General features: G+C 48.9%; 1 protein-coding gene across 1 annotated transcript; it reads left to right on the top strand.

Annotated features, from left to right (window-relative positions):
- Window positions 1–24,895: 24,895 nt before the first annotated feature.
- LOC119441299 (serine/arginine repetitive matrix protein 2-like) lies at window positions 24,896–25,678 on the top strand. Its single transcript, XM_037705925.1, has one exon. It carries the CDS (start codon window positions 24,896–24,898, stop codon window positions 25,676–25,678), a length of 783 nt encoding a protein of 260 aa, XP_037561853.1.
- Window positions 25,679–26,856: the final 1,178 nt, after the last annotated feature.

Raw genomic sequence — 26,856 nt, 5'->3', positions numbered from 1 at the left:
CAGGTACTGAAGCGCTAAATAATCTTGCACGAATTTGCGGTCGCGTGACTGCGGACGCTCATATGCGTATGTCGTCGGCGTAGGTACTGATGCATACTGTATTAGGAATTACTTCAGCAAGCTCAATAAGGGCAACATGGAAAAGCGTCCGGCTGAGCACTCCTCCTTGAGGCACTCCACAGACCACAACGTGTCTTCTCGTTTCGCCATCATTCGTGGACATGAAGACCGTGCGACCATCTAGGTAACTTTCAATCCTCATGTAGAGACGGCCGCCGAAGTGGCTGGCCAATAAGCTGCCAAATATAACGGATAGCTGCGAAATATAACTGATAGCGACGCCTGTGCCACCGACAACCGCTTGCACCATGGAAGCGCCAGCACTGCCATCTCTCGTTCACTTCGTTGTTTAGTCGCACTACCTGATGGCGTGCTGAAACTTTATAGTGCTGCCTTGCGTAAAGTTTTGTTCATAATAATTAAAAAAAAGAAACCGCCGTTGGCATATTCTCTGACTTTGGGACAAGTCATAATTTTGATTACAATCCGAATGTCGCAATAGGATATGTGAAAAGTCCCAAGAAATCTGTAATGTTCAACGAATACTATTTAAAATAAACACATCGCTTAAATAAACAATGGGTTAAAACACAAATGTCGACACAACACGAAAGCTTGAAAAAACTATGAGCAAGGGAACGCTATCCATTAACAAAAGAATTTCATGGCAAGCAACGACGGCGTAAGAGCGGCGATACGCGCGCCTCTCGAGGCCATTGTATATGGCCGCAAATTAGCATATTTTGTATGCTTCGTCGCACCAAGAATGATGGCGGAAAATGTTCGCAATGAAAGCACAGTGCAATGTCATGCAACGTAAAATTGGCATTGACAGAACGGTCCTTCCCCATGAGAGAGAGAGAGAGAGAGAGAGAAAGGAGTCGTAAGAGAAAGGCAGGGAGATTAACCAGGCTGAGTCCGGTAGGCTACCCTACACTAGCGAAGGGGGAAAGGGGATTGAACGAGGAGGAGGAGGAGAGAAGTTTACACTTTGCACAGTCACACAGACAAGTGTTCCTCGCTAAGTTAGTCACAGGCGGTCGTACAGGCCCCTGGTGCATTAAAAAAAAGTCACCAACGATTACGATGCTCCCTAACGCAAAATTTGAGCGCAGCTCTATACGTGTTTTCATTGGAGTGAAGTGTGGCGCGATTGCCCCACTAATTGCAAGATCCAGGGAGGCAGCGCGTGGGTGAGGCTTGGGCGCAATTCACAGCAGCCGCCGCTGACAGTCCTCCGCTCATGCAGCTCTTATTTTCCATATTTGCTATCGTTGGACGCACTTACAGCATGCCATCGGTGAACAGACGACGGAGTGTTACTCTGGCGCCATTTCGTAGCGGTGGTCTACCGTCTTGCGCAGCACTGCCCTTTTCATCTCACGCTTTCGACATACCCTCCTCCTCCTCCACTGACCACCTCATGAATCCGCTGCGTCTTCCTGCTCCACATTCCTCCTCGCGCTCTCGTCACTATCGCCGTCTTTCATCCCCCGCTGCACTCCACGTTCGTACTTTTATTCTTCCCTGTGCTCGTTCGATTGGTTACGCCGAGGGACAACGCTAACGCTCAACGCAGGAACGGGCGCCTAAGAGAGGTGCTCTTAAACGCAGCAGCGCCTTTATCGCTTTGCACATAGCAGACGCACGAGGCCACGTACTAAGATCTTCTCCTCTGTAAAAGGCCTATGAGGTTGGTCACTTGATATTCCGTCAGCATATCAACAGTTCAGATGACGAATTTCTCAGAAAAAAATTTATTCAATTCTTGGGTTTTACGTGCCAAAACCACGATCTGATTATGACGCACGCCGTATAGTGGGGGACTCCGCCTCAATTTTGACCCCATCGCCCCCATCGAAATGTGGCCACCTAAACCGGGATTTGATCGCGCGACCTCGTGCTTAGCAGCGCAACGCCATAGCCGCTAAGCTACCGCGGCAGGTAAAAAAATTTCTCCAAACCCCACCCCACTATCCCGAAATTACAAGTACATTGCAGGTATTACTGCGCGCTACGACACACTTTGTCTCCACAGCGCTAACATCACTGTAGAAAAACTAACGATACGCGAAGAAACCAGACAGAGAGCTTCTCATCATTCCAACTTCTTCTTCGCAGTGCCCGCCTGCGCCTGTTTATTCGTCTTTTTCTACATACTCCCGCCCCCCAGAAGCGTTGTCCAATTCAAGCTTGTACAATTTCTGCACTGGCCTTCTTATAAACATGTCATCTTGAGCTTTCACACGGCAGGCTAGGATTATTCCATCTTGACCAGGGAAGACGTCCACGACTCTTCCCAGTGGCCAGATACCTCTAGAGATGTTAGGCTCTTCGATAAGTACTACATCATCTACTTGTAGACAGCTACTAGGATGCGATGGTATAGACGTGAAGTTTCCGCAGCTTGAGGAGGTATTCTTTCTTCCATCGGATGCACAGGTGGTCCACGAGCTTCTGGCGGTATCGCAACTTTTTGCTGAGGTCATGTCGCGTAGCCTGTGCACTTTGAGCTTCGTCGTCACTGTTGGTTCGCTCTGGAGAGGCAAGAAATGAATGTCCCTCCAGAAAATGAGCAGGACATAGTGTAGAAGGCTCTCTAGCGTCCGTAAACGTAAAGGTTAGGGGTCTTGAATTGATAACCGCTTCTACCTCCAGCAGCACAGTCTCCGTTTGTTTGCTGTTCAGCTTGCTCTTTCCCAGCACTTTGCGTAAACATTACTTCACTGATCGGATAAGTCTCTCCCACCAGCCGCCCCACCAAGGCGCACCTGGCATGATAAATTTCCATTCTATGCGATGCGTCAAGAACAAAGATGCAAATGGAGAGCTCTTTGTGGTGTTCCAAATGTCCCATAGGTCTCGCGATGCTCTCTTAAATGCGAGAGCATTATCGGAGAACAGTGTAGCGGGCACTCCTCTACGAGCCAAAAAACTACGGAACGCTAGCAAGAAGGAGCTTGTAGAGATTCCACTCGTCAATTCAAGTTGTACAGCTCTCAAGGTTGCTCATGTGAACAACAGAATATAAGGTTTGTATGTAACTTCATCAGTCTCATGTTGCTTTACACATAGTGGGCCGGCACAGTCTAATCCCACAACTTAAAACGGCCGTGATGTGAGAAGTCTGTCTTCAGTCATTGGCGCATATTGCACCTTTACTGGTTTAACGTTGTATTTTTTGGAGAGAAAGCAAGCATTGATGATCCGTTTAACTTCTTGTCGAGCACGCATAACCCAGTAATGCTGTCGAATCTGCATCATGGTGCTTGCCACACCGCCATGAAAAGCTCTACAGTGAGCCTCAGTAACAACTAAGGTCTTGAAGGGATGCCTTTGCGGTAGAATAACCGGGTGCTTTTCGTCATACGTAGCGTTCATTCTTTCAAGTCGGCCACCTAGTCGAAGCTGCCCGCTGTGATCCAGGTAAGGGTGGAGATCGCGCAATACGGAGTGTTTCTTGACAGTGTCTCTAAGCCGAAGGTGTTCAATGTCATTCGTGAATACTTCGAGCTGGACACGACAGATCCAGAACATTTCCTCCTTGTTTAGCTCCTCTGTCGAAAGAGTTCCACCGGGTAACGTTTGAATACGACGACATCAGTGCACAAATCGAAATACCCAAGCGGTGACGCAAAGGAACTTCTGTACTTCCTTAATTCAATCAGGGTGTCCACTATTCTCGATGCTTGAAGAAGTACATGTTGTATGTCACAATCTCACTCTTCGTAGATCGGTGTGCTCATGTCTGAGTCTGTAGGGCAGGTTGATCTTGGCTGGGATAACCATTCAGGTTCCCTCCACCAGCTGCGACATGGCATATAATAGGTGGCCCGATCAATCGGAACATTCTTAGGTACCACTTCAGCGTGTCCCAGCTCCAAGTATTGTCGGATGACTGCGTCGTATCGCTCTAATAATCCTTCATTCATCGATAGGCTCTTTGCCAGTTTTTGTAGACATGTGAGCGCGGTATCATGGTTGCTTCCAAGCAGCTGTTTCTGATCTTCTTTCCAAGGCAGCGCCACGGTGTATCTGGTATTTTTCTTGCGAATTGTTCCTCGGAAGCGTGCAATGGGCTCAGTAGAGGGAGGTTGGCCAGAATCTGTGATACCCATTGCTTCGTGCTGCCAGAAGAATCTGCGTGGTTGTGTCATCGACAGTAATAGTTTCCACACGCAGAACACAGACCATAACGTTAGCGTCGCAGTCAAGAAAGGCTTTTTGGCGACTCGGTCCTTGCAGTGTCCATCTGAATGCCATGTTGATTGCGACCAGTCCTGGAATTTCTATGCTCCTTGCAACTTCTCCCGTCATGATTTCCCGAAGATGGTCAGCTCCGATCAACAAGTTGAGGCCGTTCTCAGTCTCCGCTTCAAGAAAATTCTTGTCATCAGCAAGAAATTTGCCCTCACATCGCAGCTTCTGAATGAAGTTGTTATCAGCTGTCAGCGCAGCAATGTCGTGACATATAACTGGAACTATAATTGCTTGAACAATATGAATGACGGAACTGCGTTGACTACGCAGTGGTACTTCAACAACTATGCGTATTTCAGCAGAACTTGGGGATGATTTGCCAAACGCGTTGAATGCCATTCGGGTTTCCCCCAATACCTGCAGTTGCAGTTTTACAGCGTGATCTTCTGAGATGAATGATCTCTGACTGCCTCCATCCAGAATCCCTGTGATGTATCTGGACCTGTTATTTATAACGACAAAAGCGCAAAAAGTTTGCAGGTACACTTCTTTGTCCGTCTTTGCGCAAGCATTTGTGGAATCTCTGTCGCAAACCATTGCTGATTGCGACGAGACTATCCCTGCTGTGCTACCCGAAGCCACCGCTGTTCGCTAAGTTTCCGCTGTAGTGTCTTTCTTTCTTTAGTTCGGGTTACACATACTCGAGGCGTGTCTTCCGTGACAAGCTGAGCACGTGAGTTTGACATGGCAAGACCATGCTTGGTGACCTTGTGTGATGTACATCTATAACAGCGGTTATCGTTAGCGAGCTTCTCTTTTTTGGAAACAAGAGATAGGTTGGCGGCGCAGGCGCGTGTACCATGCTTCTTAGATCGACACAAGAAGCTCTCACTACAGCTGTATGATGAATTGTGCAGTATGGAAGCGGTGCTGCTGCCTCGAGTTTCTCAGCACGGTCACCGACAGATTGTTGTGACGATGTGTTGCACTGCTCTCGGCTAACTCAACACGTGTGAACACGTGTGTTTCTTATTTTAATGCAGCCTGGTTTCTTGGGCTCTCGGCGTATTCGTGCATTCCTTCTGCACTTCGGCACAGCGCTACTGCACTATTGGACTACGGCAAGGTGAGAAATATTGTTTGACAGTCTGCTACACTTTTAGGCTTATACGACACGGAACTCAGACTTGCGGCGCACTTGGCGAAAAACAGCTCGGCCGTCCTAGCGCAGTTTATTTGAGTTAATGAATTGTACTGGGACATGTTTGCGGCGCTTCCTAGGGGGTTATTGTAACTTATTTCGGTACTTTTGAGGCACACTGACCGCACAGGGCGCTGTGACGTATTTAGCGAGAACCAACTCGGCTGTGGTACGTAGTGTAGTGCATCTTACTACAACTAGCATGATTGCAATCACATCAAAATTCTCTTAATGTTGTCAAGGGTTCTAACCTAGACAACCATCCCGAGGGGCATTGATGCGCTTTCTGCACCTCCATAAAGGCGTTTATAGTCTCTCTGAAGTACATTCTCGCAGGTCGTGCGTATGGGTCACAGTAATACCCCGCCATACAGGCGCGCCAGAGGCTGTGAAGGCCAACAAGCATTACCAGATCAAAAGGAAGCCCATCGTCGTTTTCTATCGCTTGATATCTGACACCGTGGGGATCTAGAGGGAATTCTTTTTTAACTGTCCTTTGTGAAACATCCCAAAAGAACACTCCCTCCCAACAATGTAGGAAAACGTGGTCAATTGTCTCGGGGTGATACAGATTAAGCATTGTATTCCCCATGGTACAAAAAAACATTTTCTTTCAAAACGGTCTTTACTGAAAGCATTCCTGCATCAACTTTGAAAAAAAAGTTTTTACCCCTGGTGGAATTTGCATACACTTTACCCTTTTTTGTACATTCTGGCCCTGGCTACCTCTATAAAGGGATCTATATAAAGGAACAGGAAATTCAGTGTCGCACAAATCCCTATACAGCTTTTTTCTTTGGACAGAACTCTGATAATCTTTGAAACACGTAAGCTTAGGAAGCGCACAGTGGAGACAACCTCCTTAAAAAACCCCGTAAGCGTTCCGGGAATACTGTTTGTGGCAACAATAAAATCTGGTAACGCTTTGCTTATTCTCCTCTGACACACAGTGGGCAAGAAAGGGTCCCTGACGTCCCAAAAAAATATAAATATGTTTACGAGCTGACGCACAAAGAGGTGTCCCAGACCTACTCTCCCATCTTTGACGCGCCTGAATAAGTTCGTCCGACTACAACTCTCCCAACTCGAGGCTCACACAAAAACGGCAAATATGTGGTGAAATTTCTGAATGTTTTTCCGAGAACAGTATAACACCTGCAATGTGTACCAAATCTTAGTGATAAAGAACAAATTACACACTGTTGCTCTGGTGAAGATGGATAGATTAGCCACTTTCCATCTGTCCAACTTCTCGCGCATCTCTTTAACTTGTTGTTGCCAGTACCGATCATTATCTTTGTAAAATTCAAGCGGCACACCAAGATATTTCACCGGAGTAGTTTCCCACGTAATGTTGGCAAAAGCGTCCGGGGTCGAAGGCCACTCTCCGTGCCAAAACCCCAGGCACTTTCCCCAATTGACAGGACTTCCAGAGATGTCACTAAATTGTTTGACCACTCGAACTGCTTCAATAACACTTTCTTTGTTGTCACAGAAAAGAGCTACGTCGTCTGCATACGCCAAGAGTTTAACTTCTGATGCATGTAGGCGAAAACCTTGAATGGCATCATTCTGCAATATAGAGCGACACAGTGTTTCAATATACACACAGAAGATAAGAGAGAGGGCAACCTTGGCGTACAGAAAGTTGCACACTAATTGACTTTCCTATCTTGTTCACAATTAACTGTGTGGAGCAGTTCTGGTACGCCATGGCTACACGTTGTCTGATAACAGTGCCGACATTGATGTATTCTAATATAGCTAACAAAATATCATAGGATACACAGTCGAATGCTTTTTCGAAGTCTATCTGGAGAACCGCGACACAATCCTGCATAGCGTCACAACACTCCAGAACGCATCTAGCCTTATGAATGTTGTTTAGAATCGAACGACCCTTTATACCACAAGTTTGATGGTCGCCTACAATTTCGGGCATAACAATTTGAATCCTGGCTGCTAAGATCTTCATGAAGATCTTATAGTCGACGTTTGTCAATGAGATGGGTCTGTATGACGTGGGCAGTCTTAGTTATTCCGCTTGATCTGTTTTTGGTATGAGGACTCTATGAGCTGTGCTATACGACGGCGGCAGCAGATTAAGCTCATACGCTTCATTGAAAACTGCGGCAAGGACTGGGGTAATTTCCTGTTTAAAAGCTTTGTAAAAAGATGCACTCGACCCGTCAGGCCAAGATGAGTTACCCCTATTTAAGTTATTTATAGCTCGAAAAACTTCATCCTCTGATGTCGGCTGCTCCAATCTTTCTTTTATTTCATCGTCCAGCTGTGGCGTGACACCCAAAAAAGCATTTTTAACCTTATCGACGTCAACATTTCGGAGCGAAAAGAGCGCTTGGTAATGCTGGAAAAACACACCTGCTACGCTAAAGTTATCAGTTACCAAATTACCGTTCCACTCAATCTCATGAATTTGATTTCGACTGGCGTATATCTTTTCTGACCCTAACGCCCTTCTTGTTGGCACTTCCCCTGCTATTAGTGCATCCGCCCTCACCCTCACGATTGCACCATGGTATTTCTCCTCTTCTATTACTTGGAGCTTCTGTTTAATTTTTAGCACATCATTTTGAAATGCGCCAGGCGTTCTACTTTCAAGTGCAATCAATTTCTTGAGCATTGTTCTTAGTGCACTTTCTTTCCTTCTTTCTTCATATCTTATGCAGCTTTACAGCCACGCTTCCGGAGGATGCATTCATGCGAACCACATGATTGCGTTCGAGCGTCGTCGTCTTCGTCTAAAAAAAAAGAAAATGGTGATACGTCATCGAGGCGAGGCCCCGCCCCTGCACGGATTTGTTGTGAAAACAGTCGCACCCGCTTGGCGTGCTGCAGTCCATTCGGCCGCTGGGCTATATGGGAGTATCCGCTCTTGTTGAATTGCTTTCTCTATGGACAGACGTACAAAATGGCGGAGGACTTGGGACTGTTCTGCGCAAGCTCCGAAGATAACAGCCGCCGGAGCGCGCTTCGGAGTATATAGAGTCATGGAGGAAAGAAAAAAACAAACAAAAAAACTAGGAGGGAGCGTGAAGTGATTCCGCTAGCCTCGGCAAGCTAACCTCCTTTGAAACCGCCCCTCCCACTCACGGGGGCCTTGTGCGCGGTGCCTTTTGGGTAGGACTAGACCCACAAGGTTGCCGGAGCATTCGTGATTGTTTGGTACGTGGTAACTTTTAGTGGCGCCTGCCGTCACAAGCTTGGAGGCCCAGGCGCGGATTCAGGGGGGATGTCCGGATGTCCTGACCCCCCCCCCCCCTCCCCTCAGATTTCTGCATCACCCGTCGCTGACAGGATGACGGCCCTTTCGCAAAAAATGTGGCCGCCAGCATTCTTCAAAAGTATTTTTCCGAAGTACGAGAGGTAGCAGCCATACAGAAGTAAAGCTAGCTGGCTCGCAAGCTTAGCTGTTTTATGTAGGGGTGTGGTGTCGGGAAGTTGCTGTAGTTATTTTTTCTCATGAACCTTTGACCCCCTGGCGCCGGCCGTGCCTTAGGGTAGGGCCACACTAGCGGCAAAAACGCGCGCGTCATGCCGCGAGCGGCAAGTGGCCGCGCGTCAGCGCCTTGCCGCAAAGGCCACCGTGGCAAGGGCGTCTCGCTGTGCGGCTGCGCGATAAGATCTCGCGCGCTCTCGGAACGCGCGTGCAACACCTTGAGCGGAAAGGGTACGATCGGACAGCGTCCAGAAATCCCTCCATGGAACCACGAGAGACGACTATCGTCGATTGAAAACCCGGCGCGGAGCGGCGGCGGTCAAGTTGTCATGGCTCCTTGAGGTCACCATCGTCGCTCTTGATTGATCATTCATCTCGCGGCACGCGACACTTGCCACAGAATTGGGTCCGAGACCCATTTCGCGCGGCACGCCGCAAAACCCCGATTTCTGCCGCTTCTGCCGCGCGCGGCATGACGTGTTGCTGCTCGCGGCAAAAACGCGTGCGTCATGCTAGGTATGTTTTACATGTTTTACAGCAACGCTGTATATGCCTAGGCGAAACGTCCGCCCGTGCCCAAGAGGGCCCTCCACAGGCACCAGCGCGAATGCGCGAAAAGAAAAGTCGCAGGTCGGCCCGAAAAGCGACACATCGTTGCGATAGCAAATGAGTAGAGAGCCATACGAAGCAAGGGTAGTAGTTTATATGGCCGTATAAAGTTGTAAACATTCGCTTACAAACTAAATAGACAAGCACAGTGCTACGCGCGCACAGGTAAACATGTGCACATCTCGCTCGATGACCGCGGAAACTCGCCTTGAAAACGCCGGAGTGAGAATGCGCAGTATCGTATCGCTTCTACGCGAACTAAACGTCGAGATCAGAGCTGATACAAAGCTACCGGCACGCGGCGCATGCACTTTGTCCCCATCGCAGATCGCTTTGACGATCAGGCCCGCGCACTTCCCCGCATCGCAGATCGCTTTCGAGATACGGCGCGGCCGCGCTGTGAGCAGCAGCTAGCCCTAGCCCCGATCCTGGAGGCTAGGCACCCTAGCCTCCAGGATCGGTAGCGGTGCTGGTCACTTCGAATGTTCGTCTTAACCGAAGAGTACGTCTGAGGCGGTTCGTCTTAAGCGGAACTTTTTTTTTTGCATTGAGTCTATGGAAAATCAAACAAACGTTCACATGTTGTTCCTGAGTCTTAGACTCAGGAACATGAACCAACTAGACTTAGAGACTTAGATAAATTATCAGGCGCAGCCGCCAAGCACATTGCTGTGTTGGGCAACGTCCTTTTTCTATCATGAAGTTCGGAGCAACCGATACCTGCCTTCGCTATAGATGTTGCGCTAGCCATATAATGGCGGGTTTATTGCGAGCAAAAACGGTGAATTTCGGTAAATAGTAGACTACTATCATCATCATCATTATTATTGACAGAAGCTGACCCCCCCCCCCCCCTCCCTCTCAGAAAAAACCTGGAGCCGCCCCTGAGGCATGTATGCGGGTGGTGGTTTTCTGATACTGCGCGCGCCATTCTTCGCTTCAAATGCGATGCCTTGAAACGTGGAGCAAGACTGGGGCACCTGACTCATGAAGACAGAAAATTTACGGCTTCACTAGCGATTACCACCGCGGTTAGTGGAATTGCCAGTGCTCTCGCTTCGAAACCCGTCCAGAACGCCCGAGTGTGGTCTATTTTTCCCACGTACTCCTTAAGTTTCGTCAAATCAGCTGTAGCGCACCTTAAACTGCGGTGCGTGTGGTCTTGCTAATTTTTGCCCCGCTGTCTTGCACCTAGGAAGAAACGAGATGTTTTGAGGGACACTTTTCTGTTGCATTTTCGCTTAGTAAAAAGCTCTGCCCTGCTTCTTTTGTTTTGAGGGAAAGAAATAGCATTAGCCTGCATTCAAAACGCCGAAATCATCGCCGTTTATTTAGATTTACGCGGACTATTTTGTAAGACTGTGCGGTGCGACGACGCTCTTGAGACGCGCCTCGGGGATCCATTTTCGTTATATAATAAAGCAAATGGACGGAATTAGTGCATTATCTAGAGTTTATTCAGCTGTTTACGAATGCGAGTAAAGCTCCAGAGAATTATGTCCTAGAGTCAAACACTGCCAGGGGAACCATTCTTCCTCTGCTAGTGTGAAATGGCATGAAAACTGAATACATAACCGCAAGGGAAAAATGTCAGCATTCATGTGCACTTGTGGATTCATTGTGTTGCTGGTGTACTTGTAGTATGGAAAGCATATTTTTACAACAGTAATTGGTTAATTTTTTATTCAATGCTTATTGCCCCTCATCATTGTTTTCCAGAAGACGTCCCCAAACGCAACGAATCGTCGTCGGAAGGGCGGCTTGGTTGCCTTCACACGTTTGCAGGGCGAAAGGTTTCCTGGTTTCCCTGAAACCGCCCTGAAACGCAACCAGTCGCCCTTGAGGTGGTCCTCCCGGTATGTTGGGCGCAATGCCGGTTAACCAACGCCTCCGTTCGCAACAGCCTTGGCGCCTGTCTGCTGCTTAAGCGGCGAGCCGCGTGGTGGTTCGGTGCGTTGCCTACTTGACATAACACAGACTCAACTGCTTCACACACTTGAATTCCTTCACTAACCTCGGCGCGCGTTTGCCGCGCCTACTGTGCGCGCATATTCCGAAACCCCCGCAGCCATTCCCGCAGAAGATGAAACTGAAGCCACCGATGCGAGCCGAGTAAAATCTACCGCTCGTCTATCACGTGAGGGCCTATTCCCATCATCCCATTCCTCTAGTTTTTTTATGACTAGGCTTCAAGATTGTCACGTGACGTTCCCTCCTAGTTTTTTTCCTTCCTCCATGTATAGAGAAGATGGCGTTTATGCTGGCGCAGTGCAACCGGCGTAGCGCGACTGGCCGCAAACGACGCTGGCTCGCGCGCCGATAACGTCGGACTATAAACGAGTCTGAAATGTTGCTAGGTTTTGCAAAGTTTTGCGATGTTATGCATGGCTTGGCTAGGCTCATACGAAGCGTTGCTAGGTTTTGGTAAGTCTTACTAGGTTATGTATGGCTTAACTATGCTCATACTAAGTGTCGCCAAGATTTGCTAAGTTCTTCGGAGGCTTGCGGCTTGTCAGCGGCGGCCTCGGCGCAATGGGCAGGATCGGCTCTAATTCTTCGATCGTAGTCCCGCTGAGCCGCGCCAAGCTTCCTTGTAGGCGGCTTCTTCCTCCGGAGTCTTGCCTTTCTACGGTCGCCCCACGGTAGCTGTGTACGCGTGATCACTAGACGAGAGAGGCGACACGTCTGTTGGTGTGCCGGCTGCTCATAGCGTTCTAGCATATCAGTGATGTCACGGCCACGGTGTAAGATATACTGTTTAGGTGGGGACACTTCTCGGCTTGCTTGCTAGACGCGATCGACCAGATAAAGTAGCAAGGGCGCGCGTCTATCGGGGCGGCGACGGCAGCGGATACGTATCGGCGGAACGACGCAACTTTAGTTAGAACGCAGGCGAGAGCGTGCGCCGACAAGGCACGCGCGCATGCCCTCTCCCCGGTGACCTACTTTCGTGCGTCACTCAATCATTTAGGATTTCCCGCGAACCGCCGGTTGCTTTAACAACCGGAAATTAAACCAATAAAAAGCTTTCTGTGTTGAAGTTGCGTCGTACTGCCGATAGGTATCCGCTGCCGTCACCAGGCCGATCGGCGCGCGCCTTAGCTACTTTATCTGGTCGATCGAGTCTGGCGACTGTACTCACCTAAAGAGTATATATCTTACACCGTGGTCAGGGCTAAGCGAACACTTGCTTCTCCTCATATGGGGAGAGGGAAGGCGAAGCGCACGCATGCCGCGGCGAGACTGCGCCCTACGGACGTGTGTGATGCGAGGAGGCAGCGTGGCTCAGTGACACACAGGTGGGCCGAGTTTTCTGCCGGCACGAAACGCACCTACGAAAAGCTTAACAGCCGCTGTGAAAAAAAGAAAAAAAAGAGAGAAAAAAAAAACATGACTTCTCGGAAGCCAATCAGTGCATCAACAGGTCGAATAATTGTGGCCGTGCAGCCACCATGCCCGCTCAGGGGTGAGAATTTTACACGGTTCTGAAACCAAACCGTTCATTTGTCCTCGCGTTATCGGTGAAAATTACGCTTTCGTCATAACAATCATCATTATGACCTGTCACATAAGGGAAAGCGAACGGTTCGCTTTCTGAACTGTTATAAAATCACGCCGCAGAATAGATGCCCCGAAAAGAAATCACGCAGCAGTCAGCATCACGACAATGCATTCGAAACGGTCTCGTCTTAAAGGGGCCCTGAACCACCCCTCGGCCTTTCTGTAATAACATAGTCCGCGGGTAGCATGCATATACGCCGCTGTGAACATCTCAGCAAAGTTTTGCTGTCGCACGTTGTGCGTGGAGCTCGCAAGTACACCGCGAATCCCCTGTCTCTCAAACGCTCTCTTTTCTAACAGAAGCCTGCTCCTCACTCTCTTCTGGACGCTTTTTTTCGTAATAAACCGGATTCCCGTACGCGGCTGCTACTGGTAGGTGCGGTTATTAGACCCGAGAACGAACAAAAGCGACGCTGCGAGCGCCGCTCGCATGACGTGATGGCACGGATTTGCGCCTGTCGTCTGCTACAGTTCAGGCTGCGTCCGGGCGCCTTCTGCACCGTTTCCGTTTGTTCGCTCTCGTTCCCTATGCTGGTGCACTTATGACCGTCCTCTCAAATATATTTTGACGATGTCTTCGTTCGTCAACATTTATTGAAAGAGCTTCTTTTCTAGACAACAATATATTTCTCAATGGCAACATTACAGTGCCGGCCAACATGCGGCCAACGGAGGTCAGTCCAGAGCGGTGTGGGTTTTTCATGCGCAGTTCTACACTCCGCGCAGCGGTAGCAGTGGTGCAAGAATCATGTAACAAACGCTGGCTATATGACTTCTACAACATTTACCTTGATTTTAACCCGCTATATCTTGTTTGCGCTCACGACGAGCTTTTCATTGGCAAAATGTCTAATTTTTGTATTTATTCACAGAAACTTCGGAATCATGTAACAAACGCTGGCTATATGACTTCTACAACATTTACCTTGATTTTAACCTGCTATATCTTGTTTGCGCTCACGACGAGCTTTTCATTGGCAAAATATCTAATTTTCGTATTTATTCACAGAAACTTCGGCAGTAACACGAGGACTAAACAGATAAGTATAGATTATGTTAGTTACGTTTGGTTCTTGAACTGCTTCTCAAAATTAAGCCGTTCTTAAACGGTTAAATTTAAGTAGCGGTAAATTTACGTAAAGTTAATTGAGGCTTTCAGCTGTTTGCCGCACACAAAAAGACATGGGGTGCTATGCAGGACGCGCCGAGTTTCTCATTCGCACGAGTTTTACCCAAGTTTGCTCGATGGCAGTCAGTGAACGGAGATAGCAAGGAACGTGCAATAACAGCAGGCAAAAATAAATGTCGAGATAAAGCCGCGTATTACAACATGAGCGCACCCTGCACGGGACAGTGCTTCCACGCTTCACGTACAGAGGACTGCGCAACAAAACGCGCCAGCGCCGCGTATTGTTATCAACTTATTATCACAATTTAGCAATACCGTCATTGTCCCGCTGTCTATTTGCACAGTTGCCGTGAGCCGCTTGCCACGCCTTTCTCGGGCGCGTCAAGGGCGTGCCTCCTCTTTCGGGCATTATCTTTCTATCCTCTGTCGAATGCGAACAGGGCACATGCGGTGCATTCTTGCACCTACACTTTCCCTCAATCGAATACTTCGAAATAGAACAAATAAAATAATAAACATTTTATTTCTTAAACTATCGGCTTTTCGTTTTGAATGGTATGAATTTGTGGTGACAAACGGACATCGAGTGAATTATTAAATTTTGCACTTTTTGGCCGCGATTGTCGACTGTGAGGCGCAAGCTTAGAAGCGGATACATTCTAGAGGGTCGCACGCACGAGTGAGTTCATACGGTGATGATATAATCTCGACCGGGTGAGGTGGGGCGTCACCGCAGGAATCAGGAGATGACGATGAAGGCGGGCATCGTGATGACAAAAAATAGAGAAGATTGTATTCACTTCATTAGTACATGGTTTTGACTCTATCCGAGTCTCGAGCGGTTCTCTTTAACACGGGGGCCAGGACGGCCTTAAATCCCCTCGGTGGTCCTCTCTCCGGTGGTCAAGTTGACGACCTCCTCTCCCTCGGGTCCTCCTTCTTGGTAGCTCACCGTTTTCGTCTGCTCCGGTCGTAGAGGCGAGACGCTTTCTCGGGGATGAAGGGGATTATCTCGTCACGGGAAAAGCGCTAGGGCTTGCTTCCCACATTTTAGAGATACAGTTTCCAGGAAGATCATAACCTGCCGATGACTCCTTCGGGGAACTTGTGGAAGTGTCAGTCCTCTGTCGGGCGGTCATGTTGACGACCTCCTCCCCCTCGGGTCCTCTTCTTTGGTAGCTCGCCCTTTGCGTCTGCTCCGGTCGTAGAGGTGAGACGCTTTCTCGGGGATGAAAGAGGATTATCTCGTCACGGGAAAGGCGCGCGGGTTTGGTTCCCACATTTGAGAGGTGCAGTTCCAAGCCGATCATAATAGTGGGCAGTCGCCAGGGGCGCTGCAGTGCTATTTTCGATTGTTCGTAGCACGCTGTAGCACGCTGCAGTGCTATGTTCGTTAGGGGACGCCGCATTAAAGTATGTTCGAAAAATAACAGCCGAATCATTTCAGGGCAATGTGAGGTGGTTTCTGAGGAAACAAATAGAATGAACAAAAACCAGACAGAAAAGGAGTTGGTGCTGAGCAATTTCAACTGGAGGAAAGCTGAAGAGAAAATTGCCTAAGCGCACAGCCACAGGTTTAGACGAGGTTCTCGTTAGTCTGATTAATGAGCTAGGACCAAAAAGCAAGGAAGCTCTGTTGAAAGCAGTAGCAAAATGCTTACAGCATAGGCGAATACCAGACACTTGGAGACAAAGTAGGATGAAATTTATTTATAATGGTAAGGGGAAAAAGATAAGATTCACTCTTATCGACCGCTGACCGTTACATCGGTGGTATACAGGTGAGCAATGCAGGCGAATAAATTGAAGCTGCAAGCATGGGCAGAGAATAATGGCATAATGGGAGAACTTCAGTATGGTTTCAAGATCGGTAGGCGGCTGGGCGATAACTTATTTGTCCTTCCTCAGTGTATTGAAATATCCAGAAAAGAAAGGAGACCACTATATCTGACTTTTCTAGACATTACCGGAGCGTATGACAACGTCGATCGCAGCATTTTGTGGAATATCCTACAAGGGGACGGTATAGGCAACGACTGTATACAGCTATTGAGGGAGATTTACCGAGAAAATACTGTTTGCGTTGAATGGGAAGGGACGACGAGCGAGGATAAAGTTGACATCAACAAGGGACTCAGACAGGGCTGCCCTTTATCCCCGCTGCTGTTTATGATGTACGTGGTAAGGATGGAAAGAGCGCTAGAAGGAATCAATATCGGGTTTAACCTCTCATACAAAAAAGCCGGCACAACAGTAGAGCAGCTGCTTCCAGGTTTATTTTATGCGGTCGACATTGTGTTGCTTGCTAACAAGCAAATTGATATGTAACGTCTGCCTGATATCTGTGGAGAAGAATGTGAGAAGTTAGGATTAAAATTTAGCGCTAAAAAATCTGGTTTTATGGTAGTCAATGAAAACAGTGAACAGACAGTGTTGATTCGGGGCCAGGAATTACCTCGGGTAAAAGAATACAAATACCTTGGTATATGGATAAACGAAGGCGATAGATATCTGGAGACACAGGAGAAAACAACAACAGCAAAAGGGAAGAGAAATGCGGCCATAATTAAACACAGGGCGCTATGGAGATACAATAGGTACGAGGTGCTCCGGGGTATGTGGAAAGGGGTAATGGTACCAGGGCTTACATTTGGAAATGCGGTTGTTTGCTTGAAGTCAGGAGTACAATCAGGACTCGATGGCAACCAAAGGTCAGTGGGACGCCTCGCGTTGGGCGCCCACGGGAAGACTACTAATGAAGCTGTGCAGGATGATATGGCCTGGACAAATTTTGAAGCAAGGGAGGCTCAGAGTAAAATTGATTTTGAAGAACGACTGAGGAAAATGGAAGAAAGTAGATGGGGTGCAAGAGTATTCAGGTATTTGTACAGGCAAAACATTGATTCACAGTGGAGGAAAAGAACTATGAAGCTTACCAGCAAATATGCGACCGGTATGGCCAGCAACATGGCAACAAAGAACGTCAAACGCAAAGTGAGACAGGCTGAGACAAGGTTATGGGTGGCGGCAATGGAAAAGAAACCTGCTATGACTAACTACCTCAAAGTGAAAAGGGAAGTCAGGAAAGAAACAATTTACGATAACTCAAAGGGAAGCTCCTTACTTTTCGAAGCGAGATCAGGATGCCTTAGAACGCGCAGTTATAAAGCGAAGTACACCAAGGATGGCGCCGCATGTGCTTGCTGTGGTAAAGCTAGAGAAACGGTGGAACATGTTTTATTGGAATGTGAAGAAATCTACCCAGCTGCAAGTCTAGGCTCCTCTGACCTCCTTGAAGTCCTTGGGTTCAGGGATAGCACGGGCATAGTAAACATGCCAGCTGTAGAGATTAGTAAGAGGTGGTTGGAGGTTTGGTGGAAGAAAAGTAGGAAGACCACAAACAACGGAGACGTACAGAAACAGAGTTCCCAGTAATGGATCAAAAAGGTTGATGCGTGGATTTCTTTCTATTTGTGTGTTTCTCAAAAATAAAGGTAGGGCATTAGGCAAAATATTAACAAGAGCTTGGTGGCGCAACCCACCACCCCGTTTCAAAGGGGACGCTCATAGCATCCATCCATCCGATTAAGTCAGTCATGACAATGATCTGTCCATTTCCTGTCTATTAGGGGAATGGCAACGCAGCGCTGCGGCATGGCTGTCCACCGCAGGTGCTTCACTGAGGCGGCTATTAAGGCCACCGCTTTACCAACTGAAACGACACTCTAGCCATAGAGACGGGAGAAACGGCTGTCGCTGCAAAATGACTTTGCCGTATTCTAGGGTCCGTAGTGACGCAGCACAGAGAAAATGCACCAGTTTATCTGCGTGCGCGAAGTCTGCGCGATGCATTGCGAAGAGCGTGCTGCCCAGCGACACAATTCATCGCTTGTCACCGCTTGCCCAGTGAAGGTGCCTCCGTGCGCATGTACGCAGAAGTTAGGTGTGCTGTTCACTCCAATGTGCTTGCCGATTGCCTCTGCTGCTTCGCAATCAGCGATCGCAGTTGAATATCGTAACAAAAGCGCAGCAATCGCATTTTGGCGGCTGAGGGCTCTTGTGTGCAGTTAGGAAATTAGACCTCCAACGCAGGAAGGTGTTGCAATTGTTTAGTGTGCACTGCTTGTTATGAAGAAATGCCAACACACTGGGTGTGCTTGCGCTGACCGCTGACCGTGTTTACTACACTGCGGCTCCGATACATCACCGATGACAGAGCAGCCATATCAAACGACAGCTGCGATACGTTGTCGTTGAAAAACACTACGTACTGCTCAGGATCGTCGTCCACCACGGCGCATCGACACCTTGCAAGCAGCTACAGTCACGTGCCGATAACTATTTGCTGTGCGCTAGGTCGCCACAATGCAGGCAATGAACCGTGCTGTGGGGCCATCACAGCCCAAGAAGATATGCCAGTGATAGTCGACGCTTTTTTTTATATAGTGGTGCTCAGTACATCACCGATGACAATGCGTTGTGCGTGTTTTATTTTGGCGGTCAAGATTGTTGATGCCTCTCAGTTCCGCACCACGTCGCTGTTGCGGAAAAATAAGTTGGGCGTGGCCCAACCATGGTGGGCGCGCACAAGAGTTACATGGCTCGCGTGGGGCGTGACCTACGGTTTTGATTGACAGGCGAACTCGTGCCAAACTCGTACATCGTGAAACCCCCCTCAAGTTGAACGCGTGAACATGTCGGCGGCAGCAGTAGCCTTTATCATCGCATCCAGCGGCAGTAAGCGTCCATATGAGCGTCTGGACCCGTTAACCTACGTGACCGACGTACAGTTTCAACGTCATTTTTGCCATTCCAAAGCGTCAGGGCGCTCGTTGTGTGACGAGTTAGGCGAAGGCCCTCGTCTGCTGAGACAGCGTGGCGGGCAAATTATGCTTCCCGAGTACAGAGTGGTGTGACTAGGCTGCGGTGGAAAAGTTCGTGCGATCGCTTCGGCTCTCCCCGGCTTCAAGCGCTGTTCGTCCACCGCGCCCGAGCCCCAGTCCAGGTCCGGCGTCGTCATCGGAGTACTGGAGAACCTGCGAGCACCTGGGGTTCAACCCGGACCAACGAACCTGCGAAGGCGAATTGGTCACATTATATAGCAAGACTCAGAATGGACGCCGGGCTGCCTTCCGGTGCAACAGGTGCCGAAATCAGTTTTCGCACACGGTACCGCTGTACTGCACGGGCAGAGAGGCGAAGGAAGTTACTTCGCCAACACGGACCGCCTCAGCCATCCGAACGACCACCTCTCTTGGCGGCAAAAGATTTGACTCACTTACTGCGTGACCAAAAGCGTAGACATATGCCTGTTGAAGGAGATGACCGGTGACTTGTTTCCTCTATCGGAGCACGCCACCGCCGACTGGAGGAACTACCGTCGTGAGGTCGCGAGGGACGAGCTGCTGGCGCGACCTCCACTCAGTGACCCTGGGAAGATAGCGCAAATTGACGAGTGCCTTCATCGGGGTGAGCAAAAGTACAATCAGGCCGCCTAATGACGGGAGACAACGTACCGCCCAGCCGCCAAAATTACGGCGGTGTTAAAGACGGTGGCCCAGGGGTCTCCGGCACGGTCTGCACGACCGGTAGGGTGCGGCGACTTTTCAAGGTCGACCAACTAAAGGCGGCGATGCTAGGCGCCATTATTGCAGCCAATGTTCGACTGGGGACCATTAGTCATAGTGACGAATTGGCCGCATAAAAAAATTATGGGGTTTTACGTGCCAAAACCACGATCTGATAATGAGGCACGCCGTATAGAGGGGGACTCCGGAAATTTTGACCACCTGGGGTTTTTTAACGTGCACTTAAATCTAAGTACACGGGTGTTTTCGCATTTCGCCCCCCATCGAAATGCGGCTGCCGTGGCCGGGATTCGATCCCGCGACCTCGCGCTCAGCAGCCCAACACCATAGCCACTGAGCAACCACGGCGGATGAATTGGCCGCCTACAACTGTATCCCAAATTCAGTGGATGCTAACGGGGCTATGCCTCAATGGCAGACATTGGTAGACACTCAACCACAGCGTGAAATTTGTGGATCCCATGACGGGTGTTCACACGCAAAAAATAGAAAGTTATCGTCGAAAAATGATGCGCCACCTCGTCAGCGGTGGTTACAGGGTAACTGCACCGATGCTGGAGTCCCACCTGGGATGGATGTGGTGGCAATCAACGGCCACGTGCGCTGAAAAGACCCTTGCTTGCGTTTGTTAGAAGCCACGAATCGCTCGGGCTACCCAGTATAAAGACTCTTTCCTGCGGTTGTTAGAAGCCATAGCTAGGCGCTAGCCAGTATGAAGGTGCATCACAAAGCAAAATAAAATAAAATAAAGCGTAGTTTTCTGACCCTTGTATGAGTGCTTTCCGGCATTCGTGAGTGCTTACACGGTAAGCGCCCGGCAAACCACTTCTGCGCTAGCCGACGCTCACTTCGTCCCGCAGCCTTACTTTAGCGCGAGCAACGAGCGATCTGTAGAAAGCCCAGTGTGAAAACGAGGCGCACACCAATCTGTGCTTGGAAATTGGGGCGAATGCACGTAGCGAGCCGCGCCAATCCAATCCAGAGGAAATCTTTACTGCAGCATACACATGTCTCATCTAATTCCGAATATTTGTTCCGATATGTTTTCGTCCTTAGGCAACCGGCTCGAGCCTCAAATAGCAAGGCACTGCCCTTTGTGTTATCGTACAGATTTTCCCTTCTAATTTCTTTCTTCTCATTCTTGTAAATCTCCATTGTCCTTTTCGTTTCCATTCTTTGCATCCAATTCACGGTCTCTATTTCTCTCACTTTCTTTCTGATGACCCCTGGTTGTCTATTTACAGTTTCGATTATCCTGTACTTGGTTGCCAACTTCCTTGACCTCTTCCTCCATTCTGTGTCCACGCTTTTCATGTAGAGATACTTGTGCACTTTAGCCGCCCATTTATTTTCATCCATGTTCCTGAGCCTTTCTTCAAAACTAATTTTGCTTTGTGCTTCTCTGACTTCAAAAGAGGCCCAACCCATGTCTCCATGCACTGCCTCATTTGTCGTATTACCGTGTGCTCCCAAAGCCAACCGGCCTACTGATCTTTGGTTAACTTCCAAACCCGCCAATATATCCGATTTTAAGCATATAATGGCATTTGCGAATGTTAGCGCTGGCACCATTACTCCTTTCCAGATTCCACGCACCACCTCATACTTATTGTGGCCCCACAGTGCTCTGTGTTTCATTAATGCTGCATTCCGCTTCCCCTTTATTTTCAGATTATCTTGGTGGTTGCTTGAGTAATTCTTTCCTTCGTTTATGTGTACGCCGAGGTACTTATATTGCTTCACTATGGGTATTACTTGCTGTTGAATTGACACCACGAAGTTACTCGTGTGCTCATTAAAGATCATAATCCCTGATTTCTCTGTGCTAAACTTAAGGCCTAGATTTGTCGCTGCGTTCCCACAGATATTCGCAAGTATCTGTAAATCTTTTTTATTGTCCGCTAGTAGCACAATGTCGTCTGCGTACATCAGTCCAGGGATCTTCTGTTGCACCATTTGTCCATTACGCATGTAGGATAAATCAAAACCTAATTCGCTGTTTTCCAGTCGTCGGAAAAGAGAGGAGGGCGAGCGCCCCCTCGTGGTATAACGCGAAACGTATTAAACTACGAATTAGTCTAATACACATTCAGTGTACATCTTGTAAACTTTAAAATACTTATAACCCACATTATTGTGGCTAATATTATTTTGCTAAATGCGTTTATTTTATAACTTGCTTGTGGCTGTAATGCACTCGGTGGAACAACAAACAAGTGAAAGAAGGTATGACCAGGACACAACCGTATGATCACGTGAGCCCCAGTTTGTCGACTACACATATGGCAACGCCCAAGAGATGATAGCCACCCAGAGTAAATCTAGATAAACCAACAAAACTGGAGGCGTGCGACGGACAAAGTTTATCTTGTTACCATAAGTTCTTTCATCTTGGGGCGTCGCCAGAGCTCGTGAAGATTCCGAGTTTCGCCAAACTCGGCGGATCCTGCATAGCACCCATGGACCAATATTTATTCTCTTCTCAGTGCTACACGCTCTGCTCAGTTTAACAATTTAGCGCTGCTTGTTGCTTGGGGAACCGTTCTTTCCGATCTGCTTGGCGAAACTGACACAACTGCTAGGTGCAACGTTTTGGGCGATATATGCCTTTTAGACCGTACGGCTGCCGTCACCAAGAAGCCGCAGCTTCATTCTTTAGTGGTATGGCACACAGAAAATATAAGCATTCACCGAACGAGGTCAAAAATCAAGTGAATTCATATGAGGCTTGCATATACAGTATCTTCTTTATGAGGCGGGTATACGAGGGGGTCTTTTATGGGCTGACGTAGCGAATGGTTCTCTATTCGTATAACTAAACACCATTGTAGTTCGAGACATCGACATGCAGACTGTAGTTGCGTGACAATGTTGCGTAACGAAGCTGCCCAGAAGAGGCATTTTCGGCTGCCTTTTGCAGGGAGCCGAAGCTGCAGTCTGGTGCCTCGAGTATGTTATAGGCATTTAAAATGGCGTTGTAAAGGATTACTCCATGGTTTCAATTCGAAGTTGTAGTGAACGGAAGGGTTTCACGAACACTGCGCCCATCGTCATAACGTCATACATAATGATTGTCGGTTGCTTCCATTGCGGGAGGTGTCTACCATATTGCCGATAAAGACCACTTCAGGCCACCCTGAAACATTGCTTGGCATGTAATGGCTTGGCTCTCGATCTTAACCACGAACCTTTCAGGTGATTGCTATACCATGCATAATGCTTTTTCTGGGTGGCTGTTTCAGAGAAAGGTGAAAGTAGCAGCAAATTTTTTTTCGTAAGACATGTGTGTGCGCCTAACTCTTGTTTTTACGCATTACTCCAGTACCCAAATTTGAGTAGAACAACTCAACAGAGCAATAAGAAGCTTGACGAAAGCTTCGCAAGCAGCCTCCTATTCTAACGTACTGATTTATATATAAAGTTGACACCAAATACCAATATTGCTTTACCGTGTAAAACGAAATGTCATAACTAAGTACTAAAGAAATGCTAAGTTTGGAGCGAAGCAGCGTACAATTAAAATTTTCCACACTGAATTTGCAGACATTGTTTTAACGCAATATTTATGAACATACATGGCGCACCTTTGCGTCGCAAAAGCAGAAACCCCTGCAACTCTATATAGCTTCGATATCCAAAAAGCAAATTTTCACGATGCACGCAGTTTCGAAGACGAGAATGCCCTTAATCCGTGACAGCAGAAAGCAGCCAAAACATGATTCAGGAAGTACGGTTGGCGCTTCCCATACACCGCGCTTCCCCGAAGCGAACGAGCGCGCGTGGCAGCCGAGCGAGCCGGAGCGAGCGCCGTCCTGGCCGTGACGTCACTCGCAAGAGGGCGCCACTACACTTTCTAACCTAGGGTGACTAGGGTGCCTCGATGCCAGCGCCACTGCGGCGCTGGGCCTCGAGGCACCCTATCCTCGCCGCTAATAGCTGCGCTCGGCTACACAGCGTAGATACCGCGGCCGCCGCGGGGAGCCGCCACGAGTCCAATGGCTAAACGCACTGCGGCTCGCTGAGGACAACCTCGCCTGGCTTACGTTTAGCGCATCGCAGGCTCCAAAATCATATGTCGTGGCGTCTACTTTAACATCCAAAATGAAATTTGAACTGTGCGCCACGGTGGCATTTAGAAGGCGGAGCGTTGAGGTCACGCCCCACACCCCTGTAGCCTTCGCAGTGCATGGCATTGCCCTGTTCGATTGTCAATACCTCCGCTTCTGCTGAACGCATTGAAGTACTTTTTGCGGCAAAGTATTTCTGAAATGGCCTATTTTCACTTGAAATGCCTTTCTCCACTTCGATGAAAAGTGGTTCAGGGCCCCTTTAAGGCACAGGGAGACGTTCTGTTGACTCACAAAATATTAGAAAAAGTATCAAATTTGATGAGAAATATTGCTGGGTGGTGATGCGGACATAATAGTAGAGAGTATCCTGTTTTACCATAAAGTAGTAATAGGGCTGGGAACACGTGCATTACCTTAGATTGAAAGAGTGGAAGAAACCCATAATATAGACTAAAGATTACAAGCATTTTAAAATTGCAATAGCATAAGTCCACTCCCTAAGTCATACACATATAGATCAGTACAACTTTTTGTGGTAAATCCGTACTGCACAGCTGCTCTCAGCAATACGTGCGATTACGAAATGCACAAGTTCATTTTTCACTTGTATCCCCGTTCCGAAGCGTCCAGTAGTACTAACATTGTGCTTGAAACAGACTGTTCATAAATATGGGGTATTGTTTACGCTGTTTGCATTACCATCGCTAACCATTCCAAGCATCGCAACGCTGTAAAAGCTAGCACTGCTCGCGAGACGATCGGCACGACGGAGGAGAAAGAAGCCCAGCACTTCACGCGCCGTTCCACGGGGCTCGCGAACCAGGCTCGACTGGCCGGAGCCACCTTCGATGTGATCACGGCAGCCGGCCATCCTCCCACTGGGCTTGGCTCCTCCTGAAGCCAGGCCTGCGGTCCATTCACAGTCAGCCCGAAGGCTGAGGTCAACGGCAGGGAGACCGCGGGAACGAGGGCCGACGGAGGACCGAGGCCGAGGGAGAGTGCCGTGCTGTTGCCGCCATGACAGAGAAGAAGGACCCAGCCAAGAAAGAAACGGCTCCGGCCAAGGCGACCCGGGCTAAGCGGAAGCCCGCTGCTGCTGACGATGGGGGCAGTACATCTGAAGAGGCCCCAGTCGTGAAGCGGACGCGTGGAAGGCCGGCCAAGGACCCGTCTCCACCAACGAGGTCCCGGCCAGCGAAGACGGCAGCGCAGCAAGCCATTGCCACCAGGGCTTCTGCCAAGGCGAGAAAGGCTTCAGATAAACCGCAACCCGACGCTGATGTGAACGTCCCGTCCACCAGCAAGGGACCTTCACAGAAGGCGCCAAGGGTTAGCCGCAAGGCGCGATCACCGAGCTCCTCCCCGAGCGACGCCACCTCTGTCACTGCCAAAGCCACCACGCGTCGACACCGCTCGCGCAGTCACTCCCGCGGCAGCAGCAGCCACCTTGCCAAGAGGGGAAAGAGCCGCGGCAGATCCAGGCGCTCGTCCCGCAGCGGCCGCGGTGGCCACAAGCGCAAAGCCAGCCGCCGAGGAGAATCCACCACCGCCTCGGAGACCAGCCACGGACGAAAGTGGGGACGCAAGAGCCGTCGCCATCGCTCCAAGAGCACCTCTTCTGCAGCGAGCGCGACTAAAAAGACTGGCGGCAAACGGCGGCGCCACGCCCATAGCAGCCATTCGTCGTCGACACGTAGAGGTCGGCGGGTCAAGTCCAAGAAGGCGGCGAGCAGCACCTCGTCGAGATCCCGGCGTGCCAAGCCTGCGGCGAGAGCTACGAAAAGCCAGAAGCGCAAGTGAGAACCCAAGTCATCGCGGAAGCCAGCTGGTCAGATGTAGAGAAATCCGCAGTTGGGATTTACCTTGGAGGCTCGTTAAAGATCGGAAAATTAGAAGGCGCCCTGCGTTCAGTTAAGAAATCTTGGCTTGCGCGTATGGAAAGCGACTCAAAATAAATTTCTCAATTTCTAAATCAAGGCACTTGACTGTTCAATTATTACTTGCTGATATTGTTTCCAAGATGGCACGTTTTTATCTTGTTGGTTGTTGGTATAGGGATCTTCCGTTAAATAAAGCGCTTAGTGTAAGGCTGGTAAATTCGAGTAAACGGCGTCAAGAAGCTGCTTGTCGGCGCTCAGCTGGCCGTGTGGTCATGGCTGGCAAACGCTGCAAGTGCGAACAGCGCAAGTAAAAAAATTCGGAGCCCTTCCCCTGTAGAGAAAATGGGGGTAAGCGAAGCTTGTGGCAAGACGACGCTGTCGCAGGCGTTCCACTTCGTTTGCCCTAAACTCAGGGTCGGCGGCTCTTGGTTGATGTTTCACCTTGGCTTCGAAAGCCCTCACGCTAGAATCTGATGACAAGTTTCGCTTACCCCCATTTTCTCGCCAGGAGAAAGGCTGGTGATTTTGCCTCTTTGGGTCTCACGTGTGACAAGGGAATTTCAAGGGCGCGTTAGATGTCCCCGTGCCCACAGGTGTACATGCCATTGAGCTTGAACCCTTTCGGCACAATTACCAGGATCGGCCCACTTTTCAGCGTGACACCACCACCACCGAAACATGAGCCTATAAAGCGTCGCTTAAAAATCAGTGGCGATTTAGCTGTAAATGAGAGAGAAATGCACTAGCAGTACGCCGCACCGCTTTCGGCTCCCGGATCCATGCATGGTTTAACTGCGTTCACTGTACAGGTTGTTTCACTTAACTTGCGCCAAAGTTTTAAAACATGCAAATGCTATACGTAGCTGGACAGAACCAAGGTAATGTTGTTTGCCGTTGCTCGGAGATACTCAGATTGTTTTTTGCATTCCACCTAATTAGACAATTAGTCTTAATTATTTATTAAATTTCTCAATTATTATCATTAGATGAAAAGCGCCAATGAAAAAATTGTAGAGAAACACGAGAAACTCCTGATACAGCTTTCTGTTACTCAATACGAGCTACCTAAGTGTTTTTCCGAGCGTGAAAGAAGCCCGC

The sequence above is a fragment of the Dermacentor silvarum genome, chromosome 1, assembly GCF_013339745.2.
Source record: "Dermacentor silvarum isolate Dsil-2018 chromosome 1, BIME_Dsil_1.4, whole genome shotgun sequence".
Taxonomy (NCBI): Eukaryota; Metazoa; Arthropoda; class Arachnida; order Ixodida; family Ixodidae; genus Dermacentor; species Dermacentor silvarum.
Note: the sequence above shows the minus strand (reverse complement) of the source record. Positions and strands in the feature narration are given on the sequence as shown.

Excerpts from the sequence above, each read along its gene's own strand:
- LOC119441299 (XM_037705925.1), top strand. The coding sequence starts at position 24,896 with ATGACAGAGAAGAAGGACCCAGCCAAGAAAGAAACGGCTCCGGCCAAG.